General features: G+C 57.5%; 1 protein-coding gene and 1 long non-coding RNA gene across 2 annotated transcripts; one reads left to right on the top strand and one right to left on the bottom strand.

Moving 5' to 3' along the window:
• The first annotated feature begins 103 nt into the window (after window positions 1-103).
• Window positions 104-17,384, top strand: FAM83G (family with sequence similarity 83 member G). The gene is made up of 5 exons (XM_009091769.4): window positions 104-1,197; window positions 7,197-7,364; window positions 10,678-10,802; window positions 11,555-13,001; window positions 16,312-17,384. Exons 1-5 carry the CDS (start codon window positions 703-705, stop codon window positions 16,729-16,731), a joined length of 2,655 nt encoding a protein of 884 aa, XP_009090017.3. The 5' UTR covers window positions 104-702; the 3' UTR covers window positions 16,732-17,384.
• Window positions 9,788-21,264, bottom strand: LOC108962301 (uncharacterized). Its single transcript, XR_001990822.3, has 2 exons — window positions 21,151-21,264; window positions 9,788-9,990 (listed from the first exon to the last, which is right to left on the bottom strand). It is a non-coding gene; the product is annotated as an uncharacterized LOC108962301 (long non-coding RNA).
• Window positions 21,265-24,898: the final 3,634 nt, after the last annotated feature.

Here is a 24,898-nt window from a genome sequence, read left to right as displayed (position 1 = left end):
ATCGGGCTGGGCAGGGAATGTGTGAAGGCAGCATGTGACTGCAGGTGGGGCAGGGCGGAGGGATGAATCACTCTTTTCCTTTTCCTCTTTTCACTTCTTGCTGTTACCTGTCCGGGCCCGGCAGTGCGCGCTGGCAGAGCCCGAGCCGGGATGCGCAGGAGGCTGGGGAACAGCGCTGCCCGCCCAGCACCGCCCCGCTCCTCCGGGAACCGCGGCCAGGCTCTGCACCTCGGCCGAGACACCCTGCTCCTCGCTGACCTGCATTAAGCCGCTTTTCTCTTTGTTTCTTTCCCATTTTTTTTTTTTTTAATTTCATCCGGGGTTAGCGTTGTCTTGGGAGAGCGGAGGATGAGGAGAGAGCGGACGCGGGGGTGAAGGAGCTTGCTGGTGCTGTAGGTACACCTGGGGCTGTCTGCCCCGCCACGCAGCCCCTGCTGGGGGGAGCTCCGCGTTTTCCTTGCCTGGAGCCCGGAGCAAGGCAGAAAGCAAAGCCTCCTCCCCAGCAGGAAGAGCTCCGGCGTGGCAGGAGCCGTTGGAAAAGGGAGCGGTGCCTTCCCCGAGCTGCGCCTTGAGCCGGGCAGGGTGAAGCAAACTGTGTATTTAAAGACTGGAGAATAATTAATTCCTATTTATTGCCGACGTCCGGCGCTCGCTGGGGACACAGAGCTCCCTCGGGAGAGGGGACCGGCGTGCGGGGTCACCATGGCTTTCTCCCAGGTGCAGTGCTTGGACGACAGCCACGTCAACTGGAGGTCCAGCGAGTCCAAGCCAGAGTTCTTCTACAGCGAGGAGCAACGCCTGGCCCTGGAGGCGCTGGCCTCCCGCGGCCCCGACGCCTTCTATGAAGTCCTGAAGAGGGAGAACATCAGGGACTTCTTGTCCGAGCTGGAGCTGAAGAAGATCCTGGACACGCTGGAGACCTACGACCCCGGCTCCGAGTACATCCCGCGGCACGGCAGCAGCGGCGGGGACAGCGAGGGCGACAGGAACAGCCAAGGAGAGGAGCAGGACGTGGCCCCTTCCCTGGAGTACTGGCCCCAGAGGTCGGACCGCTCCATCCCGCAGCTGGACCTGGGCTGGCCCGAGACCATCGCCTACCGCGGGGTCACCAGGGCCACCGTCTACATGCAGCCGCCCATCGAGGGCCAGGCGCACATCAAGGAGGTGGTGAGGAAGATGATCTGCCAGGCTCAGAAGGTGAGGTGCGCCGCGGGGACGGGGCAGGACTGGCCCCAGGGCGTCGTGCTCCGAGTCCTGCCCAGCCGGGCAATCCCTGTCCTGCGGGAAGCTCTGCCCGAGCGGAGGCAGCAGGGCCAAGCGTGCAGGTTTTCCCTAGGAATCAATATTTGGGTTTTGCTGAGGATGCTGCTGGCCTGGGTCAGCACTCACAGCCCTTCCCAATACCCACACAGCAGCACTGCTCATCCCAGGGTCCCTGCAGGGCTGCTGGGGGGAAAAACGGGTTGAGCTGTTCTCCAGCTGGGAGCCCATGGTCCCAGCCACTCCATAATCGATATTCCCGGTGTGACAGCACGTGACAGCATGCAGGGACCTGGGATTGTGTTCTGGTTTCAGGCCCTGGGTCCACCAGCTGTCCAGTATTGACCCTGGGGTGATGGCCCTTGTGTCCACCACCCATCCAGTCCATGATCCTGGGGCAAAGCAGCCAAAGCTCCTGGTGTAGCTCTGGCCCTCACGAGGGCCAGGTTTGGTCTGAGATGGCTGTGGGGCTCTAGGCTGGCTCATCCTGGCTCTCAGAGGACAAGGATGAGCTGGTGAGGGACAAGGCTGGGCAGATGCTGGAGGGATTTGGGTTCAGACTTGTCCTCCCTGTGGCGTCAAGCCGAGGAGCAGGGAGTGGGGATGCATGAGCCATCACCCAGGGAAGGAGGGAGATGCTGGCCTGTGCTGAAGGTCAGAGGTGAGGAGGTGCTGCTGGTGTTTCCCAGTGACCCAGTGCCAGGAGGGGTTGGTACCTGCTGGTTTTTTGGTGCTTTGAAGCTCCTTGAGTTCTGTGCATCCAGTACCATGAAGAGCTTCCTAACGCAGAGGATGTTCCAGCAGGGAAACAGGGAGACCCTGCCAGGGTCACTGTGGAGCAGAGGGGACACCCTGGGATGCATCAGGTCCACCTGGCTGCTCCAGAGATAGTGCTGGGGTTTGCAGATCCTGGTAGGAAAGAGGAAAACCTGTGACATGCAGCCAGCAGAGCCTCTTCAGACCAGCTCAGGCAGGAAAATGAATCTCTCAAAACATCCAAGGCAGCAGGAACTCGGGAATGGCTGTTGGGGGTGTCAGGGCTGCCCCACTGCGGGCAGGAGCCATCTCTGGCCGCTGTCACCTCACAGAAGTCGAGGTGACTTGTCCTCACCTGTGACATTTTCCCTGCCAAAGCGCTTTGCAGCGAGGGCAAAGGGAAGGGAGAGCTGGCATCCCTTGGCATGGAGGATGGGAGAACAATCCCACAACAAACAATGTCTCATCTTCGGGTCTTTCCGACTCGGGCTGGCAGCTCCCGCCTGCCTTTGCCTACTCACCGCTTCCCACCTGCCCCTCCTGAGTCATCCCACACCCTGCTCCTGCTCCCAGAGCTGAGTCAGGCACATCCCCACCTCCCCTGGAGCCTCTCCAGCACCCGGGGACGTGGCCAGAGCCGATGCTGCTGTGCTCATCACCAGTACTCGATGGCCCTGAGCAGGGCTGGGCTCTGCCTCCCGCTCCAGACAGGCACTGATTGTGGGATGAGACATGGTGACAGCACTGGTGACATGCAGGAGCCTGCTTGGAGCTTATGGTGCCTCAGGAAACGTAGAGATGGGTGAGTGCTTCGTGCTGCAGGGTCTGGGGGTGGCAGGAGTTAGAGGAGAGTGGGGTTCTTCCGTGGTCTCCCATCCCTTATTTGAGCACACAAGTCCTTGCAGCTGAACCTGCTGTCACACAGTGGAGCCCAGGTGACAACCTGTGGGTGGGGGACACTGGGCTAGACCACCCTGCAGATTTCTGCCAGGGCTCAAGGTCTTCACAGCAGCTCAGAGGTGAAGGGGTTTGGCTGAGGAAGCTGAGAGCGGACAAAGGGACCGTCCTGCTGCCACCATCAGATGTCACACACACTGCCCAGGTGCTCTGTCCTCCCTGGGGAGGTCCCTGTCCAAGTGCTCTGCACCACGTGCACAGGAGCACAGGCCTGGGAGAGGCTCACAGCTCCCTGCCAGAGGATGACCCTTGCTCCAGACGCTCGCTCTGCCCCCGGTGCCAGCCCCAAACCCCGCTGTGTCACTTGCTGTCCCATGGCCAGGAGAGCAAAGTCCTCTGGCGCTGGCCCAGCAGAGTTCAGAGCCCATGAGAGCAGTGCTGGTGCTCGGAGGTCACACAGGCTCACAGGGATGAGGAATCCCTGGGATGTGAGGCTGCTCTGAGGGCCAGAGGAGCCTTGGAGCTCTCAGGAACAAGGCCAAACGCTGCCTCTAACCCAGAGAGGGAGATGCAAATGATGCCCTCCTCCAGCTGGGAATGAATGAGAGGAAGGAGAGGCAGGATCCAGTGGTCAGGCTCCTGAAAATCCCATCTCTGTGGGCAGCAAGCAGAGGTGGGCAGGGATTCACCCCGGAGACCTTCACCAGGCTGAGCCATGGCAGGGCTGTCTCCTCCTTGCTGTGGATCCCTCAGGCTGCAGAGCTCACAGGCTGGACATCAGGAACAACTTCTTCATGGAAAGGGTGGCCAGGCACAGGAAGGGGCTGCCCAGAGAGGTTTGGAGTCCCCATCCTGGAGGTGTCCAAGGAATTTGTGGATGTGGCACTCACTGCTCAGGGCTGGTGATGGGTCCAAGGCTGGAGTTGACAATCCTGAATGTCTTTTCCAACCTTAATGATTCTATGGTGGAAGGGAGGAAGATCTTCCTCCTCCTCTCCTCTTGGCTCTCTCTGACCAGAAACCAGAGCATGAAAACATTGACCTTGGCCCAGAGCCAGGGGAGAGAGCAGTGACTCTGACCTCCTGTCTTCACTTGAGGTTCCAGGTTGGGATTGTGGTGATGTAATTACCCTGAGCAACTTCCAGCGAAGGTTGGGAGGCCCTATTAATTACTGTTTACAAAACCTTCTGCTGTTCCTGGATGAAAGGGTCGACAGGGGAGAGCAATTATTAATGTTACTTGTCCCACCTCTTCTCCATCCCAACACTCTTCCTCTAATTGTGCCTTGGTGCCTGCCTAATTTATTAAATGCCCACGTGGTGCACCCCAAAAGTCATTATCTGATGATTCATAGTGAGACAATAAAGAGCTGCAACTTCCTCTACAAAACATGATCCTGCAGTTTAGGTGCTCATCAAAGCTGTTCCAAAAAATCCCAACAGCATTTGCCCAGTGTCCAGGGGGTACAATGCTCCCTGCTCCTCGGGGATTTGGGACCCAGCACCTGCACACCTGCTGCACCCCGTGGGTTCTGGCAGCTCCTGGGACCCTGGCAAGAAAAACCTCACCTGCATGGGCACTGGGAGCCTCCAGCTGCAGATTTAGGGCTGATTCCCTCTGAACCCTCCAGGAGAATGGCAAAGGGATGGCAAAGCTTCCTGGGATGACACAGCAGCAAAAGCGCTTCAGGAAAGGGAATGTCCAGCACCAAGCACTGCCCTGCAGAGGTGACAGGGACAAGGGACAGGCTGGCTCCTCACAGCCAGATAGCACAGCTTGCTGCAGGCAATCCCATTCCCCAAGCTGGGAAGCAAAGAGCAGGCAGGATTTCCCTGCTCCAGAGCAGACAGGCCTGCACTCTTTGCAGACTGCCCCTGGACCAGGGTTTGGCATCCCAGGGCTGAAGCCCAGCAGGAGATGTCACCCAAAGAGGGACAGACCCCAGCAGCAGATTCCACCCAAAGAGGGACAGACCCCAGCAGGAGATGTCACCCAAAGAGGGACAGGCCCCAGCAGGAGATGTCACCCAGGCAGGGACAGTCCCCCCACTGCCAGCGCCATCCTCGCTCTCCCGCCCGCCCCGTGCCAGGGCAGTGTTGGCACACCGGAGTGAGATCCTGGTGACAAACCAGGGCCAAGCCTGTCCTGCAGGCAAGACCCAGCAGGGAGGGAAGCAGGAACTGAGCAGTGACAGGATGCACCAGCTGGGCAGGAGGAATTGGGTTCAAACGTGGGCAGGTGGCTGAGAGCTGGGCTCCCTCCCCGTGCCCACTGCCTGCAGTGTGTGAGCAGGGCTGGGCATGGGGCACACTGCCCTGCCCACAGCCCTGCCCAGCTCCCTCACACCCTCGAGCAGCCAGCCAAAGGCCTTGGCACTGCTGGGACCACAGTGGGAAAACGTTCTTTTCCCTCAAAAAGAAGATCAGCGCTGTTCTCATGCCCATTTCACAAGTGCTCAGCTTTTCCTGGGGAAAGCACAGCACCCAGGAGAAGTGACATGGGCATGGAGCATCAGGGTCAGAAGCAAATCATCTGCCACCAAATCATCTGCCACCAATCCCTGGTCCTCAAACCAAACACACAGGGTCCCACCAAGGTGTCCCTTACCCAGGACTCATGGAACACAGCTCAGCTCCTCCCCAGTTTTTTGCTGAACATGGCAAATCCAAGCCCAGAGCTCCCAGAGTAGCTTTGAACCCGTCCCACTTTGCATCCATGCAAATCCAGCAGCTGGCTCCTGCCTCAGTTTCCCCACCAGGACAACGAGGATGAGCAAAACACTTGAGTGGCTGCACAAGGAGTGAGGGTTCAGCCTTTCACAGCAAAGCCTGGGGGGAGGCTCTGGGCTGAGGATAAATGGGAATTCAGTTAAAATCGAGTGGCAAAGCCAAAAAGTGCCCCCTCACCTGGCTTGCTGGCACCTCCCAAAAGACTGCTGTGTGGTCAGGGCTGGGGACACCAGGGTGGCAGCAGGGACAGTAGGGCTGGGGCTCCCCACACAGCCTTGCTCTTCCCCCCATGGCCTGCAGAAAAGGAAGGGAAGAGCCAGCAGTGTCATAACAATCCTCTGCTTAATTAAAGCTCTCCACGTCCTGTGGCACAGAACTAATTAAAAGGCAGCTGAGTGCTTTGAGAGCTCTGGGCTGGAGGAGTCTGAGTGTGCAAGCACCCAGCACCATCCCAGCCCCTTCCTGAGGGAGGGAGGGAGAAGCAGCCTGGAGTCTCCCTGGTGTCCCCCTGGCTCAGCCACGTGCCCTGGCCAACAGGGCCCCTCTGGAAGGGCAGAGGGCCAAGAGCACCCACCTGCCCCAGCCCAGGGCACCTTCCAGGAACAGCCACAGGCATGGGAGGAATTCCAGCCATGGGACAATGACAAACCAGCACCCTGGTGCCAGACCTTTCCCCTGGGATGAGGGGAAGAAGAAATCCCTGTGGAGCTGCCCTGGGATTGCCTCCAGCCCCTCTGCCTGCCATGAGCTGCTGCTCACCACCACGGGCAATGCCATCACCAGGAAACCAACAGCCATGGGCACAGGCAGACATCCCTGTGACATTCCCAGCGTGGCCCAGATCCATTTTCCTGTCAGCCCCAGGTGGGACAGCAGTAAACACCCTGGGTCCAAAGGCTGTGGATATCAGTGACACTGCCATGTGACAAACACAGCTGTCACCGCTCAGGGTGCTGGCACTGCTGTCCTGGCTCTGCTCCTTCCACACAGCCTGGGAGGAAGGAGGGAAGCTGTGCAGGGGGAGCAGCACCCCAGGCTGGGCAGTGAGACCAGGACAGATGGACACAATGGACACACCACTCAGTGGCTGGGCTTGATGGTCCTGCAGGTCTTTATCAACCTTGACAATTCAAAGGTCTCCCCTTCTGATGCTCTCTGAAATGCTGACAGCAAAGGGACCCCAAACTTCTCAGCCACAAACTGGACTCTGAATTTAGTAAAACCTGTTAAAGGCAGGAAAGTTAGACTGACCCTCAGTAACTGGTTTTTCATCAGTAGATTATGGTATGCATCACCACTGAAATGGTCAGGGTTGGAAAAAAAACATCCAAAGACCATCAAGTCCAACAATTAACCCAGCCCTGCCAGGGCCACCATTAACCATGTCCCCAGGTGCCACATCTACCTCTCCTGGAGATCAAACTTTCCTCAGTGACAGCAGAAGGAATGAGAAGACTTTCCATGCTTTTGCTTTGCCTCTCACAAAATGAGCTCTGACTGTACCTTGGGTTGTCCCTGGCCACCCAGACTCATGTCTCCTGTCCCCTCTCCAGGTCATTGCTGTGGTCATGGATATGTTCACTGACGTGGACATCTTCAAGGACCTCCTGGACGCTGGGTTCAAGAGGAAAGTGGGAGTCTACATCATTCTGGATGAGACCAACGTGAAGCACTTCCTTCAGATGTGTGAGCGAGCCCACATGCACGCCGGGCACTTGAAGGTAGGGATGACCTGGAGCTAGGGAACCTCCTCCAAAGGCAGGAGATAATCAGAATTATCAGCTCTGCTCCCTCCTGTCTTGGGCAATCACAACCCCCAGCTGTGGAGAGTTTGGTCCATTTTTCCTGTAGCCAAAGCTGGAGGTGATGCCCAAATTCAGGAGCAGCATGGAGGGCTGGGTGAGAGGATGGGATGGGGATTTACACCCTGGATGTAGGATGCAGAAAGCCCAGGGGGCTGCTGGTGCCCAGCCAGGGCTGGGACTGGGACAGAGGTTGAGGGGTGAAGCCCTGCAAGGGTGGGCACAGCAAAGCCCAGGGCAAACCTGCAAGCTCAGCTCCTCCCGAGGGAGAAGGAGCAGCAGATGCTGTGCCAGGGCTGGGTCCCTGCTGTCCCCAGTTCCTGCCTGCTGCTGCCCCGGGGGCAGGACCAGCAGCAGCCACCACAAGTCAGAGGCTGGAATTAAAAACTCGATTTTCCCCTTTTCCGGAGCCTCCGCCCCAGCAGGGAGGCTCCCACGCTGCCCCAGGCCCTGGAGCTGCCAAGGATGCCCTCAGTGCTGTCACTGTGCTGGGCAGTGCCACAGGTGATGCCAGGAAATCAACAGCCATGGGCACAGGCAGACATCCCAGTGACATTCCCAGCGTGGCCCAGATCCATTTTCCTGCCAGCCCCAGCTGGGACAGCAGCAAACACCCTGGGTCCAAAGGCAGGATCCATGGATGCACATGGAATCACTCCTGTGCTGGAAAACCAGGGAAGGCAAAGCACAAGGGGGGATGCCTGCCAGTGCAGGGGTCAGCTGGATGGGACTTGGAGCAACCTGGTCTAGTTTGAGGTGTCTCTGGGGGGTGGAATGAGATTTAAGGTCCCTTCCAACCCAAGCAATGCTGGAATTCCCCTTCCACATCCCTGTGTGAGCAGGGGGTGCAGAGAAAATCACCTGTCACAGAGCAAAGGCAGAAGAAGGGGCAGAGGAGAGGACAGGGGGTTATTTCAGCCTCAGCAGCAGCAGCCAGAGCGGGGACCCTCAGTCCAACCACAGGACAGTCCCAGGCTCTGCCCCCATCACCAGCATGGGATGCAAACACCCCAGAGCAGCTGCAGAGTCCTATTGGGGGCTTGCAGAGCCCACCATGGCTCGGCCTGGCCTGTTGCTTGGCAGAGAAGTGGTGTTGCTGCTCCTGACGTCAGGCAGACGCTGCCAAATGCCCGCCGGGAGGGCCCGTGCCTGGGCAAGCTCCCCAGATTTGCTTAGGGTGGGTGAGGGCCAACCCCTGGCTGAGCAGGAACACGCAGGAGCCACGACAGCCTCACACCTGGCTGGCACGAGCTGGGGGGAGCTGGGGCTCAGGGACCCCCAAAACCTCACCCCGTCCCCAGTGCCCGCCTGGCCTCACTGCTGCTGCCAGCAATTACAGCAAACACAGCCCAGCTTTTAGCTGGGTCCCAACTCCCTGGAGAGCCTGGGATCCCGCAGGCTGCTGCTGCTCCAAGACCAGAAAAGCCAGCGCTGAGGCACTCCGGTGTTTTCCTGTATTAGCAGCCCGGTGGCAGGACTGGAAAAGCAGGAGAACATCTGCAGAGCTCGGCAAATGTCTAGAAGTTGGGATTTGCCACCTATTGCAGCCAATTCGCTGGCACGGGGTGCAGGAGGAGGTGAGGAAAAGTAGGGCAGAGTCTGGGAGCTGCTTCTCAAGGCAGGAGATGTTAACGAAACGTCCCTCGTTATCTCGGTGGCAATTAGCAACCGGCTTGGGCAAGGCGGGCGCTGCTTGAGCAAGGGCTGGGTGATTCACCCCGCCCGGCTCCGCGGCCGTGCCGCTGCCTCGGCAGCGATCAGAGAAGCAGATTTTACTCAACAGCAGCGATAGGAGGAGGAAAAGGATCAGCACCCGGAGCGTTGTTGCCTGGAAAACACCCGGAGCTGCTCCTTGGGTTTGGGCAAAGGGGCAGCTCCGGGTGGGTGAAGCCTTGGTGTCCCTGCTCTCTCAGCAGCCCCCTGAGTGTGGGGAAAACAAGGGACAGGGGTGGGATTGCCATCACAGCCCCCTCAGTGCAGCACGCTGGCAGAAATTAGGATGCTCAGCACCAGGTTCGTCCAAGCCACAGCAGGCAGAAAGCATTTTCTTAGCATTTTTGTAAAGAAAAACATGAAATTCACAAAAAAATCCCCCCCAAACTTTCCCTGTTCAGTGAGTGGAACTTCCCTGGAGACACAGTCAGGAAAGTCCGGGCTTGCACATCATCTGCACTGAATTTTCCTGCCAGGGATGCACCTGGGCTTGGGACTGTGCCTGGCCATGGTCTCCAGGGACAGAGGAGAGCCCAGGGAAGCAGATGAGAAAGGCTGGAGGAGGGGAAGACAAATATTTTTGATGCTTTTCTTTAAAAAACAAAACAAAACACACAATAAAGCAGCCATGGAGGGCATGACCCACTGATGACACAGAGCCTTTTGCAACAGCCTTACCAACATCCCAGCAGGAGCAGGAGGAATGCAGGCGCTTTCTCAAGAAAATATTTTCTCCCCACCCAGAAGGAGCCCCTTTGCCATGGGAGATGCTATCTGCTCTGCTGTGGAATGTGCCAGTGCCCTCCTGGAGAGGCCAGAGACAGGAGCCAGCCTGGGGATAAAAAAAAAAAAAAAAACCAAAATCATTTTCACAGAGGCAGGGCTGCCCCTGCATCACTGAGTTCCCTGGGGAGGACACCCAGTTCCACTCCAGGGACCTGCTCCCACATCACCAGGTTTCATTTCCCGAGGGTGAAAAGATGTTTCCCCACTGCCTGATCTCCCACCAGCCCCTAAAACCAGGAGTAGATGCCCAAATTTAGGAGCACAGCAAAGGGGGAGCATAGGGAAGGCCAAAACACCACCTGGGCTGTCCTGGGGTCCCCAGCTCCCCCTAAAACCCCCTGCAGCTCTCCTGCTGGGAGCTGCTGTGCAGCCTCCTCTCCCATGGTGGCATTTGCATAGATTGCAGGAGCTGGGGAGCGCTTGGCAGCAGCAGCACACAGCCCTCGCCCACGGACTCTGAGTTCAAGAGATGGCAAACACAGCCTGGCAGCACATGGGCAAGGCAGGAAACCCTGCAAGCCCAGCCCACGGTGGCCTTGGGCGAGTTATTTCATCTCCCCATTGCTGTGGCCTCCTCTGAGCTGGCCATGAAGAACATTCCCCTCCTCAGAGGGGCTGTGGAGCCTCCAGAGGGGCATTCCTGGAGGGGTGGGTGACGGTGCCCTCGGAGGGGTGGGTGACGGTGCCACAGCAGCTCTTCCCCCCTGCCCACTCCTCTGCCTCTGCCCTGCAGAACCTGCGCGTCCGCAGCACCGGGGGCACGGAGTTCTTCACCCGCTCGGCCACCAAGTTCAAGGGGGCTTTGGCCCAGAAGTTCATGTTCGTGGACGGGGATCGAGCCATGTGTGGCTCCTACAGGTACAGCAGTGACATCACCTCTTGCCCACCCACTGAGGTGGTCAAAGATCGATGTCAACCCTCGTGGTCCAAGGCTCCAGGAGCCCATGCCAGATTTGCTCTCCTCATCCTAAACTGGGAGGAGATTTCCCAAGATTTGGAATGGGCCCTAAGGGGTTCCCACTACTCCCTACACCACCAGGTCTAGGACACCCACCCTTCTTGGAGGTGATGGGACACACCAAGCGTTTCTGTGCTGATGAGCACAAGGAAGGACCAAAGCACCAAACCACAGCTGGTCCCAACTCTCCCACCAAGCTCAGCTTTCCCAGTCAGTTTCCTACACAAAGTATTTCTCAGTTTGTTAAAGGAAAACTTACTTAGGTAGAAACCGACCAGCCCTGGTCAGGTTTCAGGTCTAAAAGACAAGTTTTATAAACATGGAGCTGAAACACTTCCTCTTTTCTGGCCATAACAAATAACACATCCATTTACGAGTCCCTTCTCTTAACCCAAACCGAGACAGGAAAAGCAGCCAATACTAAGGTGAAAAACTGACCCAGTGCAAATTCCTTTTATTTTTACTTCAAGTCCCACTGTGCTCAAGACTCCAACCCTTCACTCCAATTTGGGGTGGGAGCTATTCTGTCAATCCCATTATTATGTTCACAGTGAGATCATGTCCCTGCTGGCACCACCAACCCCAGGGAAGGCCAGCCCTGAGGAGAGGTGTTATTGACCAGCTGAGAGTCCCCAATGTGTTTCTGTTCCAGCTTCACCTGGTCCGCGGCGAGGACGGACCGGAACGTCATCACGGTCCTGTCGGGCCAGGTGGTGGAGGCCTTTGACAAGCAGTTCCAGGAGCTCTACCTCATGTCCAAGGGGGTGAGCCTCAAGTCCATCTCCATGGGCGAAGAGCCCGAACCCGAGCCTGTGACGCTGCCCTCCGTGGTGCCCGTGACCCCTGCCAACGCCGTGGTGAAGAAGCTGATAAACCCCAAATACGCCCTGGTGAAGGCCAAGAGCGCTGACCAGATCAGCAAGACCTCATCTGAGAACCAGGACAAAAACCAGAAGAGCGACAACAAAGGCAAAACACCTCCCGAGGGCCAGGGGGGTGAGCGGCACGGGGAGGTGGCTGACCTCTCCCTGCTCATCCACCCTGGCCTCCTGAACCTGGAGAAAGCCAACATGTTTGACTACCTGCCCACCTGGGTGGAGCCCGACCCCGAGCCTGGGAGCGAAGTCTTGGGCTACATCAACATCATCGACCCCAAGGTGAAGAACGTGAAGCTGTCGCAGATGAACCGCATCAAAGTCTGCGACGTGTCCCAGGCCAGCGCCCAGCACCGGCAGATGCTGAAGAGCAGGGAGATGGAGGCCAGGAAGAACTCAGAGCAGGAGCTGCCTCTGCTGTCCCCCAGCCACAGACAGATCCCACAGCCCCCCGTGGAAGCTCCTGCAGCCCCCACGACCAGCCCCGTCGAGGGTGTCAGCTGGACAACGAGGCAAGCGGGGACATTTGCCTCTTCACCTCTGGGCCACCATTTGAAGCCACAGGAGGAGGCACTGGAGGATGTCAAGCCTCCAGTCCCAAAGCCAAGGACCGTCCCTGTCGGTGTCCTCGTGACCAAAGTCACCACAACCTGTGACAGCAGCACTGCCCTGCAGGGTGACACGCAGCCACCGCCGGCGGAGCACACGGGTGTGAAGCAGGAGCGGGAGGAGAAGCCCAGCCGAGCTGCCAGGGAGAGCTGCCGTGTGCAGCCAGAGCGGCCAACAGCAGCTCCCCAGGAGGGCAAAGGGCCTCCCTTCACCCACAACGGGCTGGGAGAAGAGGAGGAGGAGGAGGAAGAGGAGTACATCACCCTCAGTGATCAGGAGAGCTACTCCAGCAGCTCTGCTGACCACAGCTACCGGCGCTCCAACGCCTCCTCCATCTCCGACGAGTACTTCGAGGTGAGGGATCGCTACGGGCCCCTCCGGAGAACCAATTCGGACGTCACCCACAACGGGGAGATCCTTCCCATGCAGAGGAAGCTCAGTGACCCTCACATCAGCCGGGGCACCTTCATCAGCCCCCTGGGCAGCCTCCCCTCCCTGAAGCACCTGCGCTTGGAGGACATGACGAAGAGGAGGAGCACCGCCGTGGAGATCAGGCCCATGCTGCCCCGCGCCCTCCTGGATGGAAACAGCTCCTACCCCAGCAGTGCTGCCCAGGTAGGACTTGCTGCTGTAACCTTTTGTTTCTCCACCCTACAAAGGTTTGCAGACCTGGAGGTGACCCAGTCAGCTCAGGCGAGGTGTGATGTCATCCTGAGATTTTTGGTGTCATCCTTTGCTGCTGTCCTAGACGCTGAGATGAGATTGCCATAAAGGAGAATAACACCCTGCACGTGGCCATGGTCACCCAAGAGGTGACAAAGATGCAGTGGCCGTGCCACAGCTGTTGGTGTCCAGCACTGGGGATGGCTGTTAAAGGGGAGGGTTTTGGTAATTAAAGATTATCCCACAGCACTGGGCTGGGGGTGGAGCTCCAGGCACAGCTGTACAGATGTGCTGGGGCTCTGAGCTCCATCCACAGCCCCAGCTGGGGACAGACTGTGCATGCAGGCGTGTCCTTCTCAGGCTTGTTTTCCAGCGCCTTGCCAGGGTGATTAGCATCAAAGGGAAAGCGCTGGACACGTAATTAGGCAGAGCAAGACAGCAGAGAAACAGGGACAGCAACCTCTGTGGGCGAGTGCCACAGTCAGCAGCTTTGTGGCTGAGCCACGAGTGACGCCAGGCCCTGTCACCACACAGGGCCAGCACCCTGCTGCAATCCCCTGGGGAGCAGCCAGAACCCCACTGCTGGGAGCACCAGGTCACAGCAGCATCCCCACCACAGCCATCGTCCCACCCAGGGGTGATGACACTGCCATCCCTCAATTTCCACCCAGCTCTGCAACCTCCTGCACCTCTGCCAAAGCATTCTGGCTTCTCAAGGCTCCCCGCCCGCTGTTTTTGGGGCACTCAAACCCCCAGGGCTAAACCAGCAGCTGAAATCACTGAAACTGCCTGAGGTTACCCCAGCTGAGCATCTAATCTGTATTTACAGGGAATTAAATGTACCATCCCAGAGTCCACTTGCTTCTCCCTTCCCAGCCAGCGACAGGGAGCTCAGAGCTTTAATCCTTGCACATCAAATACCCCTGAGCCCTGCAGGGCAAGGAGCTCTGAGTTCTTTGATGCTCTGTGACCCAGGTCCCAGGTGCCACCTGGCTGGGGACGGCTGGGCACGCTGGTGTTCCTGCAGTAACTTGTTCTGGCCCTTTGATGAGAGGCAGATAATTAGCACAGCATCAGGGTTAGGAAAGCCAGCACGCAGTGGAGAGGTGCAGGGAAGAGTTTCTCCCATGTGTAAAAAGAATAAATTGAAGTAACCCTTGATCAACTCCTGAAAACTCAAATCTGACAGAAATTACTATCAATTCTCCCAATTTATTTTTTTTTCCCTGGGTCCACATTTCTTAGGTGCTGGCCCATTTCCCAGCATAGCCCAAAACAAAGCTGGAGGCTCACTCAGGGCAAACACCATGTTTTCCATGTCATGGAAACCAAATTCTCTCTGGAAATCACCTTCCCTAAATACACAACCCCATTCACAGCTGGATGCACAGCAGGCTCGAGGAGGAGGGACACCTGGGTCCTGTCCTGCCCCTCTCCCACCTGCAGAGCCCCCAGGTCTGTGCAGAACAGAGCTTTCCAGACAAGCCCCCCTCAGTGACAGGGAAAATCCCCACCCCAGCAGTTCCACATGGGGCCCTTACCTGGGCACAGACCCTGCTGACCATCCCTGGCAGATGATGAGGAACACGGGCAGCATCCTCAGGTCTGGCCAGGATGGAGCCTTGGCATGGCTCAGGTTTTAGCAGAGAGTTAACATTGGACAATGACCTGTGGAGAGCTGAGCAGCACCAACATCTATTCCACATCAGCCTCCTCCTCCTTGCCAAACTGCATCCCAAATGCTGGAGCCACCGGGCATGGGGCCCAAATGCAGTGCAGAAGTGCACCCAACCCACAGTGGGGTTTCTCTTCAGACCAGTAACGGGCTGGGGTTACACCATAGCCCCAAAAAAAAGCCCAGTGCCACCACAGCAGCACATCCTGCAGCCAGGAACCACCATTCCCCACCACCATCCCCCCCCTCTTGCCCCTTCTGGCCAATTTCTTTCCCAAAGAGTGCCCACAATGGAAACCGAGTCCAGCCTCCTCCTCCTCCTCCCACAGCTCCACTCAAACCATCACCCCTCAAAGCTCTGGCCAAGCCCTGTCCATCCACAACACAGCCACCCCTCCTAAACAGGCAACATCTGTAGGAATTGCTGATTTCACTGAGCTCAGAGTCTCTCCAAAGGCTTCCAGAGGGGTTCTCAGCACCCAGCAGGATTCAGGCTCTCCTGGGCAAGCCCTGCCTCATTCTGCTGGTGGGCAGGAGGGACAGGGTGCAGGTTCCTGGGGTGGGATACTTGGTTTAAGCCATGGTTTAACTTCTTCCCAAGAGCCAAAGCATGTCAGGAGCCACCACCCAGCTCAGGCACATGATGAGCTCAGAGGGAGAAAAGCTAAATCACCCTTAATCCTTCTCACCTGAAGCCATCTCAGACTTTGGCACTGATTTTAAGCACCTAATTAAATCAATCTGGGACTACCTAAGCTAAACACCTTTAACACAGCCCTCCTGGTCAAAGCAGGAGGTGTCAGCTGCAGAGTCAGGGAGGCCTTTGGGACTGCCTGACAGTTGAGCTGCAGCACAGTGAGGGTGATGGCAGAGGCAGGGCAGGTTGGCACAGCCAGCTCTGCAGCCTGCTGGCCCCAGCTCCTCCTGCCATCTGCACCTTGGCTCACCAGATCTCACTCCCCTGGTGCCTCTGCACAGGGGCAATTGCACCTCCAGATCATGGCATAGGCACACCCAAAGGGGAGATAAACATCTGGTGGCCACAGCCATGTGTGACAACCTTACCCGGTCCAGAATTAGGATTAAAGGTGCACAACCCAAACATGTGTCTCAACCCAGCTGAGAGAGCCACCCCCACATGGTGTTGCAGTTCACTGCTGTCTCCTGATCTCCCAGCCCTCCTTCCTTTCCTCTGGTCCTGGCAGTCACCTGATGCCACAGGCTGGCTCTGGATGACTGAATGTTCTCTGGGGCTGACGTGAGGGCTGGGATGATTAACGTGGGTGTTCAGGCTGCTGCTGTGTTGAGATGCCTTGTCCTGGATTTCCAGCCAGGAGGAACTTGGCTTGGGACAGTCTCCAGTCTGCCAGGGCTGCTCGGGGAGCGTCAGTGTTTGGTACCAGAGTCTGAATCAGACGAGCAGCCAGGGTTAATATTTGAGGCCGTTCCGAGCTGCCACCGAATTTGGGCAAGGGACAGAGGGATTTGTCCACGAGGACACCTGGCACGGGTGAAGAGGTGGCCTTGCAGGGGGCAGCACCCTTCCAACAGCCAGAGCTGACTGTGTCTCTGCTCTCTCCCACGCAGGGCGCTCACATCTACCGCTACCGGCCCAGGACGGCGGCGGGCAGGGAGCCGGGCAAGGAGCTCTCCTGCTCCCCAACGCACGAGAAACCCCTCAGGGCCTCCAAGTACACAGGGGAGGGAGCAGAACCCAAAAAGACCATTGCAGGCAGCCAGCCCTACTGGCAGAGCAAAGCCTTCAGCCCCAGTAAGCCCACAGCACCCGGGCACGGGGCCCCAGACACGGCCAGAGCGCCGGGCAAGCGCTTCAGCTCCACGCCCGAGAGCCAGAAGGCACCCGAGGAGATGAGGACACCCCTGGGCATCCCGCTCTCCAAGCTCTCCCAGTCCAAGCACCTCAAGAACAGGGCTGCAGCGGCCCAGGGTGCTGCTGTGGACTCCAAAAAGGCACCCCCCGAGCCCACAGGGCAGAAGGAGCAGTAGGGGCTGGGGAGGGTGGCCCTGCAGAGCTGGTGGAGCCCAGGCACCACCGCCTTCCTTGGGGCAGGGGGTTCTTGTTTACATTTACCAGCACCACGTGGCCACCATGGACAGTTCAAAATCATCCCTGGCCAGGGCAGAGCTCCAGAGACAGGTCTTGGAAGGGGTGATGGCACCTGCCCTGGCTGGTGGCAGTAGTGCTGGGGACAATCTGGGATGGCACAGCCTTTAAAGAGATCTCTTCCAGGTTGGGGTGACCTCCAGCCTCGTTAAAAGCTGGAAAGCATCACTGGGGGAGCTGATACCCAGCAGTCTGTGGGATCAGCTGGCAAAAGCCAGCCAGCTCCTCATCCCAGAATGCTGCCTGGAAAAGGAGGGATCGTCCATGATCGTGTTTTCTTCTGGTTATTTAAGAGACTCTTCTGTTACCATTTTGCACAGCAGGTCCCACTGCAGTCTGCCCTCTCTTTGGAGGGTGACCCGTGTCCTGGGACAAAGACTCCTCAAGGGACCCACCTCTTTTAAACTTGTACTGTAAAAAAGCAACCTGTTCATTAAAGCTCCCTGGTCCCACGGCAGGAGAGCCTCGCCTAAGACTATTAAAATGCAAGATTAGGTGGCCTTGGACTCAATAAACTGCAGCTCAAGGTGCCTTGGCACAAGTGTCCAGCCAAATATTTTCTACCCCCCCAGCATTTCCCCAGCACCCCCATGTGCTCCCATCCCCAAACCTCCAGCAACCACTAAAAGAGAAATAAGAATAGAAGCCCCTTTTCGCTGCATTTTTCCTAGGAAAGGGGATCCAAGCTCTGAGCCTGAGCCCTGACAAGGAATATGTGCCATGAACAAGCCCTCACAAGCGAGCCCCCAAGCCCTTGGCAGCTGCCCCGTGCTCTTCCCCAGTGCTGCCAACCAGCCTTGGGCTCTGCCCTGGTTCCCCACTGCCTCCCTGCTCCTGGGGGGGCACAGGATGAGCCCTCCCTGCAGCTCCCCCAGGACCTCCAGCAGGAGAATTCTGGAGCCAGAGGCATCACTTTTTGGAGGGAGGGATGGGAGGCACCCACTCCGTTCCCCCACTCCCACCCACGCAGCAGCCTGGGGAGATGAGCAGGGAGGGGCACTGGCACCCCCAAAGCCAGGGCAGCTGCTGAGGCTTGGCAGAGGAGAGGAGGCTCCAGAGGCCTCAGGGAGGGAAGAGACAAAGCAAGGCCCAGGAACATCTCTGGTGCATTCCCCACAGCTGGTGCTGCTGTCTCCCCCTGGATCCCTCCCATCCCTGCAGTGCAGCCCCTCAGAGCAGCAGGATGAGGTGGGAATGTGCTCCTGGGCAATCTCCCTCCCACAGGACCCTGCCCACCAGTGCTGCTGTCCTTACACCAAGTGCAAATCCCTCAGACATCAGGCACTGGGATCACCATCCACTCCAGCTTGAGCAAATCCCAATTCCCTTCCTCCTCTCCCACTGTCCCCTCCTGCCTGGGATCAGCTCTCCCTGCAGCCCTTCCCTTCTCACAGGCCTGTCCTCATCCCCCTGACCTGAGGCTTTTGGGGAGCTGGCAAAGGGCCATCCCCACCACATTCCCCCTCAGTCCATCCATCCCCTGTGTTCACAGGGAGTCAGCACTGGCAGCTCCTCCTGCTCTTGCACAAGCAGCCGAGCCTGGCCCCCCTCCAGGCCTTGCTTTATCCCGGCGCCGGCTCCTCCCGGGCCCTGCCTGGGCGTTGGGCACCAACAAAGGCTCTCCAGAGGCACAGAGCCAGTGCTGAAAGCAGAGATTTGTGCCTGGGGCTGCAGACCTGCTCCCTTCCCAAAGGTGTTCCCCAGCAAGTCACAGCACCCACGCCTGCCAAGGAGGAAGGGCAGGGAAAGCCCTGCAGGCAGCAGGAGAGGGATGGCAGAGGCTGGGATGCAGCACAGGGGCTCTGCTGGGGTTCAATCCCTGTGGGGAATGGCGGGGGGGGTGGGATGGGCCCAGTCTGGCTCATCTGTGAGGCCAGAGCTAGGCAGAGCCATCACCAAGGTCTGTGTTCAGCAAAGGGGGTTTAAACTGACAGAGGGCAGGGTTGGATGGGATATTGGGAAGGAATTGTTCTCTGGGAGGGCCTGGCACAGGGTGCCCAGAGCAGCTGTGGCTGTCCCTGGATCCCTGGCAGTGCCCAGGCCAGGCTGGATGGGCTTGGAGCACCCTGGGACGGTGGAAGATGTCTCTGCATGGCAGGGGTGGAACGAGATGAGATTTAAGGTCCCAATTCATCCTGGGGTTCTGCTGAGAGTCCTTTATTAGCTGAGCCTGACAGGAGCTGGAGCAAACCGAGCACCCTTGGGGCACACCCACCTCCAGGTCCTGAGGCCTCCTGAGACCTGGGGAAAACCTGTGCAACCAGCAGCTTTCTTCTGGCTGCCCTGGATCCTGCCCTGTGCCAAGCACCCTCGGCTCCCTGCAAACACCCTGCCACGTTCGCAGGCAGCAAAGCCAAAACAAACCGGGCCCTGCAGCTCCCCCGGGAGATTTTCCAGGCTTTGCCTACCTGCCCTCCTCCTCTGGCTCCTCTGCACAGCTGCACCTGGCAGAGACAATCCCCAGAGAGCCCCACGGCCAAGGGCAGCTCCAAACAATTCCCAGCATCCAGGCACTGCGGCCACTGCTCGGGTCTGCCCCGACAGGCAAAGTCCTGCTGTGCCTGGAGCAGCTCTGTGCTGCTCTTGGGGTGCTAAAATGCCTCTGTCCCTTCTCCAGAAAGTCTCTGTCCTTTCATCTGACTTTTGTAAACATGCCTTGCTGCATCCAGGGCTCTGTTTTGGCACTGGGGAGCAGCCACAGGACTGGGCTGGGGCTGCTCCCGCCTCCACAGCTCTGGGGCAGAGCCTTTCCCACCTGCCTGCCTGCACTGCCTTCCCCAGGAGATGCTGGAAATCACCTCAGGAGAGTCTCTAGAAATCATCCTCTGTAGTTAAACACCTGCCTTTGAAGCTGGGAGCTGACTTTGTGCTTCCTGCTCCTCAGGGCCAAGAGCCCCGATGGCAGAGCCTGGCTGATGAGAGCTCCCAGCCTCCCAAGGATGCTGTGAGACAGAAAAAGGGGAGACACAACAGTACTGGGGGTTCAGGAAGAGCTGAACCCTCACTCCAACCTGAAGCAGGGCGCCAGGATCCAGATCCAGCCCTGCAGCAGTGCCTTGCTCCCCCAAGCACCTCCTGCCAGGCACATCCCAGGGCTCTGGGATCCTCTTTGGAGACCCCAGCAAAACTCCTGGAGCAGAGCTGGGAATTCTGCTTTGCTGTCAAACCAAAATTGTTTGGGTTGGAAGGGACCTTCAGGATCATCTCATTCACCCCCTGCCATGGGCAGGGACACCTTCCACTGTCCCAGGGTGCTCCAAGCCCTGTCCAGCCTGGCCTTGGACACTGCCAGGGATGGGACAGCCACAGCTTCCCTGTGCCAGGGCCCCCCACCATCCCAGGGAGGGATTTTTTTCCTTTGTATCCAATCTAAATCTCTCCTGTTTTATTTAAAACCATTCCCCCCTGTCCTGTCACTATCTGCCCATATAAAAAGTGGGTCTCCCTCTTTTTCATAAACCATATAAATATGGGAAAGCCACGTTCAGGTCCCCATGGAGCCCTTTCTGAACCCCTGTGGCACACAGCAGGACAATGCTGAACCCCAGGGAGTGGCAGTGTCACAGAGCACCCTCCCCAGCCACAGGGAGCAGAGGCACAGGCAGCTCCCAGCCTTGTGGAAATGAGAAATAAAGCAGAGACCCAGAGCTGGGACACGTCCTTCAGCAAAAGCTGTGGCACCATGGGAGGACAGGACCTGGCACTGTGACAGTGGCAGTGCCACCAGCACATCTCCACCCAGAGCTGAGCTCAGCCATCCCCAGCTCTCAGCTGGGGCATCTTCACAAAAACCTTGTTTGGGGAAGGGAATGAGGCCAGAAGGGGCAGGAAGAGGCAAGAAGAGCTGATCCACACCCTGGCCCCGAGCTGAGACGGGTTCCCACAGCCAAGAGAGCAGCTCTGATTTGACATCTCCTCACACACCTCCCAGCAAGCCTCCCCCAGAAGCAGAGCTGTCTTGCCCTGTCATGTGGGAGCAGTCTCTGGGGATTAGGAAGGTGCTGGCCAGGTTGTTTCCCATGTCACCCCTCCTTGCCCAGCTCTGCCCTCCTCCTGCTCTTCTCCAGCACATTCCACACAGAGCTGGATCAGCATCAGGCCATGGAGAGGGGCCCTGCAGGGTCCTGCAGGGGAGGAGCAGAGGTGTGAGCTGCCCAGGAGGGCTCCACCAGCCCAAAACCCAGGAGGGGAGCACACCCCCAGCTTCAGCACAACACTAAAGCTGTTCCCCAGTGCCTGAGCCTAGAGTGTTAGACACAAGCTCAGTTAAATCAAATCAAACCAGCCAGAAGAGCACTTACACCATGATCCTGAGGATCCTAATTCAGGGCCTCTTCCATGGCATCTGGACCAGGCTTTTCACCACAGCCATGCCAGGCATTCCCCAGGGAGGCACTGCCTGTCCTCAGCTGCACTTTGTGTGTCTGGGAGAGTCCTTGTCAGCACCAGGAAGGAATTCAGCCCTGCAATGACCTCCTGAAGAGGAACCAACTCATGGGCAACCATGCCATGACCTCCACCAGTGGCTCCTCAAATATTTTCCCACTGCAAATGCAATCCAGCCACAGCTTGATACCCCTGAGCAGCCCTGCAAGAGGACAGCTGAAGCCCTCACCCAGCACCAGCTCCAGTGACAAAGCAGAAAAGCCCCAGCCAAGGGCTCTCAGCCACCTCCTCCCAACATAGCCTGAAGTGGGAACACAAAACAGTCTCAGCTTTCCTAGCACAGTGCCAGCCAAGCATCCTTGGTGTCTTCAGAGCTCCTCATGTCCCTCAGAGGGATCCATCACTTGCCATGTCAGCACCAGCCAGGAATTTTTCTCCCCTCCCTTGATTTTCTCCCCCTTCTCCAGCCAGCCTTCCCCACAGCCCAGCTGGAAGATTCAGCCCTGGACAAGAGATTTCATCATTGCTTCTCCTGGATTTCTCAATGCTTAATCATTTTTGCAGTCGTCTGCAAATGAGTCGAAGCCTTTGCTATGAGGAAGCAGGGGAATCTCCTCCTCCCTTCCTGGTAATTCTGCAAGGGTGGGAAAAAATAAAAGCACATGTGACCAAGGCATTAATAAGACATCCCAAATACAAAAACAAGCTAATTAAAACCAGGCATGACCTATTCATAAAATAAGTTCCTTTCAACCTCAAGAGGAGAGGAGAAGCCTTTGAAGTCAGGCTTCATAATCCAAAGAGATCCCTGCCTCCACCAGTGACCTCACCTGGAAACTTGTTCTTGCCCAACTGTCACTAAAGCCTTCCCAATAAAAGCTGGCTTTGGAGACAGCTTGGGATGAACAATTGGTGAAGCCAGAGCCTCGGTAGAACGAGTTCCCCAGGGTACAGAGGAGTCTCCAGGGGCTCTTTGCCAAGGCTGGGATGCCTGTGCAACTCCTCACATGTTCCCAGCCGGGTGGGAAACCATCCTCCAGCAGGATTCTGTGCTGCCCTGCTGCACCCTGCCTGGAAATGTGGAAGGTTGGGGTCCAGCAAAAGGAGATTTCCAGAAGAGGAGGCTCTGCCAGAAAGAAGAGCTGAGGGAGAAGCACTGATGCAGTGCCTCAACTTGGGAGAACGTGGAGCAAAAACCCATCTGTAAACACAACATCTGCAGGGAGAGGAGGCAGGAAAAGCCCAGATAACCCTGGGCTTGAGGCAGCCCCAGCAAGGACCAAAGAAACCCCTGGGGACACAGCCCTGCCTAATTGCCCTGAGTTTCACACTTCCCTCCCACACTCTCCATTGTGGCCACCACGGGGATGGGGACATCAGGGATGGGGACATGGGGCCGGTTTGGGAACGCCCCTGGTGTCTGCAGACACTGATCCCAGCCCACTGCTGGAAACAGCCATTGTCTGTAGGATTTACTGTGAATGCAGCCAGATGCCAAGATAATCCCCTTATTAGCCTGGTTCCTCTTCTACTGCATTCTGCCTGACTCAGAGATCAGAGAAAGCTCAGCAGACCAAAGGAAGGACAGCAGTGGCTGAGGGAAGGCTCAGGAGGAGCAGTCTGGGAGTGTCCACAGAGCTCCAAACACAAGGCTGAGTGGAGAAGGGCCCGGAGAGCTGCAGAGGCTCCTGTTGGAGCAGGCACTGCACTGGGGTCACCTGCAGGCTCCTCTGGGGTCAGGCAAGAGGTGACACCACAGCCACCTCCAGAGCCGAGAAGGAGCTGGGAGGAAGGACATCCATCCCTTTTGGGCAAAGCCATGGAGAGGCTGCAAAACAAAGGGACCAAGCATGTCCCCATGGCTCAGGGACATCACCTGATGAGGGAAGAGGGGACTGGGGGAATGCCTGGGAAGGGACTGAAACCTCAAGCTACCCAAGATCTCTTTCTTCAAATTCAGACCAGCAAGAACAAACCATCCCAGCACAAACCCTATCCCAGCTCCCTTTCCTTTTAAATGCCAGCAGGGATCTGTGAGAGCCCCACAGATCACAGAGCCAGGGACCACAGACACACACGAGCTCCAGCATGTCCCCTGAGCCCCTCCTGGCTCTTTGCTGGGAGATGTGACACACGAGGGGAGAGACTTTCAGCAGCTTACTGGACACCAGGACAACCAGAGATTAATCCAAGTGTCACTGTCTAAACTTGCCATCTGAACTTGTGCTCCAAAAGATGATTTCAGGAATAGTGCTGTAGGATTTTTCAACACCATACATGACTGGGATATAAAGAATATTAGTTGGTTGTATGGAAGGATGCCCTCCAGCAGGACAGAGCACGGGGTTGTGGGGGAAATACAGGGCTCAGCTGCAGCACCAGCATCACCAGTGCCACCTCTGCCACTGTGGGAGCCCTGAAGTTGTGGAAAGGGCTGCTGTGTCCCTATAACCTGCCTGTTAAACCCAAAGCCTCCTGCCCAGGGTCAGAGAGCAGGGCTCTCCTGGAGCTGGGGATTGCCAGCAGCAGCACTGGGCTCTGTCCCAGGCAGATCCAGCCTCTCCCTTTGCATGAAGCACTGATGGATGCACACAGGGAGCCCGGGTTTGGGCTGCTCCATCCCCCACAGCCCTCGGAGGGACAGCCAGAGGATCCCCCCACAGCTCAGCCCAGGGCCTGGGGCTGCAGAAACACCCTGCAGGGAACAATGGCACATCCAGAGTCACTGGGTGAACACAGGGACAGACACTGAGCACCTCCTGCCTCAGCCTCTGCTCTGCTAAAGCACTTTTCTTGCAGCCAGCCACCTGCAAAAGCACATTTCTTATAGCCCCAGCAGAGCCCAGGTCAGATCCACCTGTTCCATCAGAGCAGGGTTGCTCCCTGAGGCAGGTTTTCTTTCTCTCCAGCTTTTCTGAGCTCTTTGCTCTTGATCTCTGTCTCGCTGTCTCCAGCCCCCCAGGGCTGTCTGTGCCAGGCTCTCTCCTGCTTGCCCTAGACCTGGTATCACAGGCTCTTGAGCTGTTTTACCTCAGACAAACTCTTCCCACTCTTCCCGTGGTTACCAGCGTGAGCAGAGGCTGCACACAGGGAGCTGTGAACGAGGTTAAAACGAGGGGAAAGCATCCTTGTGGAAAAGTGCCTGATTTCCAGGCACCGTACAGGCTTGAATATCCTGGAGCTGCAGCAAGGCTTCCTTTCCTCAGAAAACCCACGAGCCCCAAAGGAATTAATTCATTCCCAGTTCAGTCCCAGGTCCTTTGGGAATGCTGGAAAGCATCACTGCCAGGGACTGGAGACAAACCCAGGCACTGCAGCCCAAACCCTGAGCACAGTTCTCCCACAGCCTCTGCTGCCAGGCAGGTTTGGGAATCCTGACACAGGCACATCAGGGCCCCTGGAAAGGACCATCACTGCTGGATCTTTGATCCCATGGGATGGCACAGGCAGCCTCTGCCCACAAATTCCCACTTTTTGTGCCACTTCTTCCTGGAGCATCCTGCAGTAAAGGCTCTCCCCCTGTTTGGCTATCCAAGGTCTGAACCCCAAAATAACTCTCTGCTAGCTGGAAATAAGTCCTGGATTGGTCACAGAGTTGAAGGCAGGGCCACTCACCGAGATTTTGGTGAAGATGGAGAGCAGGAGTGCCAGGCTGGAGAGGTA

The sequence above is a fragment of the Serinus canaria genome, chromosome 14 (assembly GCF_022539315.1).
Source record: "Serinus canaria isolate serCan28SL12 chromosome 14, serCan2020, whole genome shotgun sequence".
NCBI classification, from domain to species: domain Eukaryota; kingdom Metazoa; phylum Chordata; class Aves; order Passeriformes; family Fringillidae; genus Serinus; species Serinus canaria.
The sequence above is the reverse complement of the archived record's forward strand: the minus strand, read 5'-3'. Positions and strand labels throughout refer to the sequence as shown.